The 10,210-nt window shown below is 32.9% G+C and overlaps 1 protein-coding gene across 1 annotated transcript; it reads left to right on the forward strand.

Moving 5' to 3' along the window:
* The first annotated feature begins 703 nt into the window (after nt 1-703).
* LOC140889345 (uncharacterized) lies at nt 704-1,831 on the forward strand. Its single transcript, XM_073297062.1, has one exon. It carries the CDS (start codon nt 704-706, stop codon nt 1,829-1,831), a length of 1,128 nt encoding a protein of 375 aa, XP_073153163.1.
* Nucleotides 1,832-10,210: the final 8,379 nt, after the last annotated feature.

Genomic DNA, 10,210 nt, shown 5'->3' on the forward strand with positions numbered 1-10,210 from the left:
AATATCTTGTATTTGTACCATATTTTCAATGTTTTGTACTTAATTTTATCCGAAAAAAATAATGTGGGTCCAGGGAGTGCAAACAAATTTTTTCTGACAAGGGACTGATTCTTAATTTGCTTTTGGATTTAGGGACTGAACACCAATTCACCCAAAGATTAAATGTACAATTGTTTGATTTTTTTATCTATTTAAATGCATTTCTAATGGAACTAAAGAACTAAGGATTAGTGAAGCTCTCTGCTTTTTTGTTTTTTTTATGCTTTAAGCGAGAGTCTTCCTCTTAAAAGTACTTAGTAGGGGATTTATGTTCATGAAAGAAGAATTCTTCCATTTTTTGTTCTTCGAGCACAATTTGTTAAACATGTTTCTGCATACACACGTGTGTGCATGCATTAAATAAAAAGAAGCATTTGAAGAATAAACGTCAATAAAACGAGCCCATTTCCAGCTCCTACGTGTATATTTATATTCGGAAGATCATAAAGTACTTTAAATTCATCTTAATACAATATTTGATTATGTATACTAATAATTGAAGATTTAAAATCTATTATATTCTTTTTGTTTACTAATATGTGAATAAGTGGTATATATTTAATATTATAGTATTTGGTACTTGAGATTGTGTTTTTAACTTGTTGTATGATGTATAACTTTTTGAAGGTAGATTTTGATGCGTTTTGGGCTGATAATAAAAAAAATGGACAAAGACTGGATGTCAAAGAATAAGTTATCACATGAATATGAGGTTGGGGTAGAGTCTTTCTTGCAGTTTGCATTGGGAAACGCTACCAATCCGAATGAAATACCTTGCTCATGTACAAGATGTGGTAATCTGCAGAAGATAAATGTTGACATTATAAGGGCACATTTGTGTTGTAATGGTATAGATTTAACATACCATAAATGGATTTGGCATGGTGAAAGATATCCGATCAATAACTTAATGAAAGATGAACAGAAATCTTTTGCCAAGGAACCTATTGATATGGTACATGACGCATTTGATAGTTATGCAGAGAATCCAAACCAATTTCATAAGCTACTTGAAGATGTTGATAAACCTTTATATCCTGGATGTACCAAATTTACCAAATTATCTGCACTTGTGAAATTGTATAACTTGAAGGCAAAATATAGTTGGAGTGATAAAAGTTTCACAGACTTACTAAGTTTGTTTGGAGAAATGCTTCCTGATGAGAATGAATTGCCCTCATCGTTGTATGATGCAAAGAAAATATTATGTGCATTAGGGATAAATTATGTGAAAATTCATGCTTTCCCTAATGACTGTATCTTATATCTAAAGGAGTACGAGAATTTGACTAATTTTCCTGTTTGTGGGACGTCAAGGTGGAATTTGGGTAAAAAAGCTATGTTAAATGGATTTCCTGCAAAGGTCCTTTGGTACTTCCCACCTATTCCAAGATTTCAAATATTGTTTCGGAATAAGGAGATATGTAAGGATTTAACTTGGCATGCTGATAAAAGAGTACTTGACGGATACTTGCGTCATCCGGCTGATGCGCCATCTTGGAAAGTAGTGGATCACAAGTGGCCAGATTTTGCTGCTGAACCCAAAAATCTTAGATTGGCCTTATCATCAGATGGGATCAATCCTCATAGTTTGATGAGTTCTGCATATAGTTGTTGGTCAGTTGTCATGATCACTTACAACCTTCCTCCATGGTTGTGTATGAAGAGAAAATTTATGATGCTGACATTGTTGATTTCTGGTCCTAAACAACCGGGAAATGATATTGATGTTTACTTAGCACCTTTGATCGATGACTTGAAAAAATTATGGGATATAGGTGTTGATTCATAAGATGCACGTCGAGAAGAAAATTTCTTGCTTAGGGCTGTCTTGCTATGGACAATCAGTGATTTTCCTGCATGTGGAAATCTATCAGGTTGTGTTGTTAAAGGATATTGTGCATGTCCTATTTGTGTTGAAGAAACATATTCGACAAGGTTAAAGCTTAGTAGAAAAATGAGTTATACAGGGCATAGAATATTTCTTCCTACAAATCATCCTTATCGAAGGAAAAAAAATCATTTAATGGGAACCCAAAGCTTAACCCCGCACCGAAACCATTAACTGGGCATGAAATTTTGGAGCGAGTTGAAAGAATTAATTATTGTTTGGGAAAAGCGAGTGGGAAGCTTCAGAAGAAAGGTGAGGCTGTATCATGCTTGAAAAAAAAATCTATATTCTTTGAACTTGAGTATTGGAAACATCTACATGTTCGGCATGTTCTTGATATGATGCAAATTGAAAAAATGTGTGTGAAAGTCTGATCGGTACTTTGCTTGACATTCCTGGAAAATCAAAAGATGGAGTAGCAGCAAGACTAGACCTAGTAGAGATGAATTTGAGGATTGATTTGGCACCAAAGATGGGGGAGAAGAAAACTTTTTTGCCAATGGCCTGTTATACACTAAGTAGGGATGAGAAAAGAAAAGTTTGCAATTGTTTGTCTGGAATAAAGGTCCCTACAGGTTATTCATGCAATGTTAAAAATCTAGTGTCGATGAAGACTTGAAACTTGTTGGCCTTAAGTCACACGAATATCACACTCTGATGCAACAATTGCTTCCAGTCGCCATCCGTGGTGTCTTGCTTAAACATGTTAGAGACACTATTACTCGGTTGTGTGGCTTCTTCAACGTGTTATGTAATAAAGTTATAGATGTCTCGAAGTTGAATGATCTGCAAAGAGAGATTGTGACACTGTTGTGTTTGCTTGAAAAATATTTTTCCCCATCTCTTTTTATTCTTTGTAATTCAAATTCCTAAAAATTTGCTGCCTTTTGCAGGAAATGGGATATTGAGGAACTTGACTATATTCTAGAATTGACCATATGGAAGCTCATGGAAATAGATTGGCGAGGATTTAGAATTTCAAAGAAATTATTTCATATGCTGCCACTAAAAATAGTTGCTAGGGTCAAACAACAATGGAATATACAGAAACGAAGTCAACAAGAACATCGAGGGGGCGTACACGTTTGGATAAGCTTGCTAGGCTAAGGGTCGAAGGAATTAAAAAGGATGTATGTTTCAACAAAATTGGACAGCCAATTGGATAATTTGCCGGTGAAATACAAAGCTACATTGGGGTTCTCGTTCGAGATAAAATCTCAATAGGTTACAAATCATGGAAGCAAGTGCCAAATGATGTTAAAGAGTTGATATGGGAATCGGTGAATGTAAGTGTTTTTAATCTTCTATGTGGATTAATTTTCTTCATGATTAATTTTTGATTCTTCTATGTGGATTATCGAATCCTTCACAACGTTCTCATTTGAAACCGGAAAATTCTGCTGCAAGAAAGAAAGATGTGCAAATTGCTCAAAAATCCCCAATGCAAACATGTTTTGCTCTTAACTCCCTAGCCATTTTTTGTACCACATTTTTTGTTAATTTGTACCACATCTTGTATAGTTTTGTACTACATCTTGTATTGTTTTGTACCACATTTTATGACTAGGGACCCCAAAGCAAAACATGTTTGCATTTGGGGATTTTTTAGAAAATTGCCAAAGAAAGATTCATAATTATTTTGATTAAATGGAATAAACTCGTAAAAAATTATTTCGGACCTTGCTATGTGATGACGAAGTTAAATGCTTACTTCTGTAATTTTCTCCTTTGAGTCGCTGCATCAATAACATTGTCCTCCGATTGGTTATCCAAGTTGTCTTGTGGATTTGCAGCAAGGATTTGCTTTTGGCGAGCACTTGCTTCTGTGTCTTCATATGAATCATTTGCTTTAATGTCCTTATAAACTGTATACTCTTCCACTCGTGCTTCTTCCTTGAACTTAATTTCTGAGTACTTCTTACTTTCAAACTCAAATTTTTTTTTTTGCGGATCTTGATGAATTTATTAAGTTTGTCACTAACCTTAAGGTTGATGAAGTAATTCTGCCACTCTTTTAAAAGAAGCAATTCATGATATTATTTGTGTTTATGAAGACAATTAAAATCTGAAATCAATTAAAAAAATACTCCGTTAAATCTTTCCATTTGTAAACCATAAACAGAAGTAATTGATCTTTCACCCTTTCACCATAAGAAGACATTAACAACTGTGTTAAGAAATCGCTACTATAATCTAATAAACATGAGATAACTGTTGGGATTTATTCCCATAAACAAATGTTTTGTTTTATGTGAGAAATATTTTAATATTATTTTTGCATGCATATTTATGATATTTTATAAATATCAAAAATTCCAAGATTATTGTTATGTGAATTTAAATATTTGTATATAAGTGTTATATACATGAGCATAATATTTAAATTATAATAATCTAAATATGTTCGCAATTAGAAATTAAAGTTGGGATCTTTAATTTAAAATTGCTAGTGTGGTTCATTATATTCTGAATAAAACAATCTTATCCAGATTGTTGATAATGAGATTATTGGGATGAGAACACTTTATATAATTTGATTATATAGGACTGAAACATGATTAATTTTGAATCTCTATAAATTTCCATATTATGTTGAGAATTCAATATTAATCGATGATGGTCATATATGAGTCAATCTTAATTCTGAGTGATTAATAAACTACTATTTATGATTTTGTATTTTTTGACATATCAAGTAATGACACAAATTACATGGTGTCAAAATTCTTGATACATTGGAAATACAATAAAATAAATAGCTGGGAATATTAATATACAAGACGAAATCCATTCCTTCGTAAAGAAGTCAGATAAGTTGTTCTCTTAAGTATTGATTCAGGACTTGAATAATAAGAGCGCTCAAATTTATGATTAGATCATAAATATATTATTCATTAGAGAATCATTGGGACTTAAGGAAAAAGATATAATTAAAGAGGTTAAGTGGAAATTACCTAGCTTTAATTATGAACGATTCATGGAGGATTAATTTATATGTAGTGACTATATCAATGGACTATTCATTTTGTTGAATAATTTTATATCAATTTTTTCAAGAGTGCAATTCCAAGTTTATAGTGGAATAACTTTGGAATTAATAATATTAATATATAAATTAAAGAGTTTAATTTATTATCAATTTTATTGGAGCTTGAAATTATAAGTCCATAGTTCACCATGCCATCTCCGGATTTAAGAACACTTATGATATAAGTATTAAATTTGTTAACTTGAAATTATTGAATTTTAAGTTATTGCACACTCTTATTTTCTATGAATAAAATTACAAGGAAAAATATTTTTTTTTTAATTTTAATTACAAAATTATATTTTATCTCAGTTATTAATTTTGAATTAATAATACTTATAATTTTCTCTATTTATTTATTAGATAAATATATATGGGAAATGGATTTTGAAATAAGAAATAGATGATATTTTTTTTCATCTATTTACATTCATGCGTGTATATATATATAGAGAGAGTTTTGCTATCCTGCCCACCTACCGTGCCCACATAATGTGCCCATCATGAGGTGTCACTCAACTATTGGACGCACAATTTATCACATCCAATAGTTGAGTGCCATCTCATGGTGGGCACATTAGGTGGGCACGGTGAGTGGACAGGATAACAAAATTGTATATATATATATATATATATATATAAATATATATATTTATGAATATAAGTAAATGATTATATAAAGATATAATCAAGATTGAGTATAAGATATATAATGCCTATCCACCGTGTATCACTTATATCTCATTTAAATATTTAAACAAAATTATTTTGTTTAAAAGATAGTCTAGAGATCAGATTGTTGAGAATACATTTCAAACAATTGTGATAATATATATGAAAAGATATGTATTTTCTTTTGAAAAATTTCGAAAAGAAAATAGTAATATATCTATATATATGTGATGATAGGAGAAGGAACTGAGTAGAACGTCGTACTCCACAGTGCATTTATAATACTAATATATTAAGAAAAGTTGGTGACGCCCACACGTCAGTGTTCGGTTGATCTGGAGAATAGGTTTGGAAGGACTGCGGTATCAGCATTCAAGTTTGAATAGGCTTGAAAGGACTACAGAATTAGCATTCAAGTTTTATAAATCTCGTTCAACATAGGTATATTTTCTATCCTTAGTTGATTCTATGTTAAATTAATATAGATATTGATCGTTAAACAATTTTAACAAGAAAATTGTTTTTATTCGATTCGATCTATACCAAGCTTCCGCTACAAAATTTTTGAAATTCGGTTTACGAAACCGACAATTGGCGTCAGAGACAGGTTAATACTCTATATTGATTTATTATATTTTATTCAAAACTATTACAGTCATGTTCCAATTTTTATTGTATTTATAATGATAAATATGTGGTTGGGGTATGAGGTACGGTTTTGAGATTGACATAATCTCCAGTAATTTCCCTATCACTTTTGTACGTTGACACTTATTTTGTATATTCATGTTGATGAATGTTTATGTGTATGTCTTGCTATATGATTTAGTTTAAGAGTTTTAAACTTATATTTCATTTTTTATTTTCATAATCAAATTATTCATAATATCTTTTATGATTTAATTTTCTCATGTGAGATGATGAAATAAAAACCATATCAGTTATTAAATCGGATTTCAAATCTGATTTTGTTTCTTGATATTCGGTTTAGACACTGAATTAGATTAGTTTGTATATTTATCAAGTTTTTTTTTTATTTCAGGATTTAATGAGATTAAATTGAGATATTATAATATGTTTTTGCATTGGATTTGCAAAAAGGATCGGAGCTATATGAATGTATTTAAATGTTAAATTTCATTCATTGCCATCATCGATTTATAATTTTAAAACTGTTTAAAATTATAAAAACTTTGTGGTTTAAAATGTTTAAATCCAGGATTATAATCTAATGGTTATTTTATAATATTGGATTTTATAATAACATTTTTTTTATCTAGTTATAATTCTATACTGCATTTCTAAAAACTTTCTGTTTTTAATTATTTCGTGGTTCTAGTAACTCGTGTGCAGTATACTATATTTCATGATGATTGTTTTATTATCAACATAGGCATGATACATGTGTATTATTCTTTATTATTTTTCCAATGTTTGTCTTGCCTCGTCTGTTGTTGCATTCCTGAATAAATTGCTTAAAATATTACGTGATTGATAATTTACAAAATAATAGTTATTTTGTTATAAGTGGTTTAAAATGTTTAAATTCACTGCATATTATAAAATAATAGTTATTTTATAAATAAAATACATTTTCTTTTAAAATAGTGAGTGGGAGTGGTTAATATGACAATATTAACTTTCGGTCTCCATCGTTTGAACAACAACGTGAATTTTTAGTAGCGTCTTGAGATGCTTTGATTATGTCCTCCCTACGGAGGGTGTCTACTAATTACAATAGCAAAGTTGTTTTCCATGAGATAGGATTTTAAAATATATTTTAGTATTGACCTACCCTACGGAGGCAATTACTAAATTAAGTTTTAAAATCTGATATGGTGGGTTACACTCATAAAGAAATAATTAAATTTGTTAATTATTTTCTTGACTAAAATTTGAAAAAAATTAAGAAATGCTAGAAATATGAGATATTTTCGATAGCATTTATTAATTGAGAAAGTCTTATTATAATTAACAATTTTTTTGACCTACCCTATGACGGCTTTTAATTGTGATGATTATAATTCCTTAGACAACGAGTAAACATGTTTTGTGTATTATCATGTGCTCTTATGCATTATATTTACTCTTGTCTTTAATTGTTAATGATATTTATGCATTCATATATATTGAAAATATTTCTCATTTTTTGTAGTGACCCTGCATGGAATCACCTACTAACTTGCAACTAATAGCATGCATTAAATTTAATACAAAAAAATACTTAACAGAGTAAAAACGTGTGGAAACATAATCATAATTTATATATCAGCTTAGTAACATAATCCAGGCTTAAATCTGTAGTGATACAACCAAATCAAAATCTTAAACAGTAAACATTATACAGCTATATCAGATCCTGCTGTATAATAAAATCCTCAAGGCTCCTGCTCCCTAGTCCTGCCTTGAACTACCAGCTCCGTCCATCCTGCGACCTTTCCCATGGAATAGGGTGTCAAAGATAACAACTAGGATGTGAGCGCTAACGCCCAGTACATAGACATGAGTAAACATATGTATATAATGCATGCAAAATGATGACTGGTACAGGGTCATCTGAAAAGTCATGCTCAGAACCGGCGCCACATGAGTGCTGCCACCGCACGGATCAACCTCTGGGTGCAACCACACTCGTCTAGTACACCAGAGTAGACAGACATAAATGCCCCCGCCGTCGTGGTACTCTCAGCGACAGACTATCAAGTATAGAGCTGAGCGGCTCTATAGTCAGGTATAACAAGGTATAGGCTCAAAGTGTATATGCACATGACATATGAGTATAGAAAACGGTAAATCATACATCATGCCATATAATAATGCCAAATAAATGCAACATATTAACATGTATACCCGCTGGAAATCTCAGTCAATGTGTACGTACCTCTAGGCTAGTTCAAGTATAATAGGATCCTAGGTTCCAAGCCTATATTAAAAAGTTCACCGTATCACTACATGAATTCTATAAGCCTTAACTAAGCTAATAAGTACTCCCAAAACTTAAATAAATTTCCGGACCATACCTTCGTCCGTATTTAGCCCTTTGAAGTCGCTAGTCCCGGATGACTATAACCACACCTTGGTTATTCCAGAACCTCTATTATAACCGATAGGGCCCTCAAGTGTATATCTCACACTATATAACTGTAGAAGGAAACTCGGGAATTCGTATTTCAAAATGAAATCGAACAAGCCCTATTTATAGGCAAAATTCCCGGCCAGGATCGGAACTTCCGATTTCGGGATCGGAGCTTCCGATCCAGCTCATTTCATGCATGCAGGACACGCCAGGATCGGAACTTCCGATCGAGCGATCGAAGCTTCCGATCTGCTCTACGTTCAACACTTGTCAAAACTCGCGGCTGAGTCATCGAACATTGCTGGCAGCTGGAGATCGGAACTTCCGTTCCAGGATCGGAGCTTCCGATCTCTGTGCTTCCGATGAGCTTCCGAAGTGGCTAGGATCGAAACTTCCGATCTGGGTTCGGAGCTTTCGATCCGGCCCAAAGTCAAAAGCCCATATTCTCTTCCGAAGTCCAATAACACTCCGAAATTGATTAATTACCAACCCTTAATCATGTTTAACATATTATTATCTTAAAATGGAATCTGGTTTACTACATTCTCCCCACCTTTAGATATTTCGTCCGCGAAATAACATCTAAAGACAAAATCAAGATAACAATATGAAACATCAAACCATGTTTTATTACAACAACTGTAATTACATCTTACATGGTAAATCAAAAGTACAAAGCAAACAACTCAGGATATTCCGCTTGCATACGACTTTCAGTTTCCCAAGTTGCTTCTTCAATGCCTCGGTGCTGCCACTGTACCATCACAAGTGGTATAGTCTTATTCCGAATAACTTTCTCCTTCCTGTCTAGGATACGGATTGGTCGTTCAACAAAATATAGATCTGGCTCTAGCTGAATATCAGTAGACTGAATCACATGAGATTCATCAGCTATGTACTGTCGAAGTAACGACACATGAAAAATATTATGTATACTGGAAAGATTTGGCGGTAAAGCCAAATGATATGCAACATCTCCGATCTTCTCCAGTATCTGGAAAGGCCCAATAAAACGAGGAGACAACTTGCCTTTCACGCCGAATCTCATCACCTTCCTGAAAGGTGATACTCGGAGAAACACATATTCACCAGGCTCAAACTGAAGTGGCCTGCGGCGAATATTAGCATAACTGGCTTGTCTATCTTGAGCAACTTTGATCCTATGCTTAATCAAATCTACCTTGTCTACAATCTGCTGCACCAATTCAGGACCCTCGAATTGTCGTTCCCCGAATTCATCCCATAATAACGGAGTACGACACCGTCAACCGTACAATGCCTCGAAAGGTGTCATATCAATACTACGATGATAACTGTTATTGTAGGCAAATTCGATCAAAGGTAACTGATCCTGCCAAGATAAGCCAAAATCCATGACAGAAGAACGTAGCATATCCTCCAGCGTACGAATCGTCCGCTCTAACTGCCCGTCAGTCTCCGGATGATATGCAGTGATCAAACTCAGAGTGGTACCCAACGCCTCCTGAAAACTACCCCAAAAACG

The sequence above is a fragment of the Henckelia pumila genome, chromosome 3 (assembly GCF_033568475.1).
Source record: "Henckelia pumila isolate YLH828 chromosome 3, ASM3356847v2, whole genome shotgun sequence".
Taxonomy (NCBI): domain Eukaryota; kingdom Viridiplantae; phylum Streptophyta; class Magnoliopsida; order Lamiales; family Gesneriaceae; genus Henckelia; species Henckelia pumila.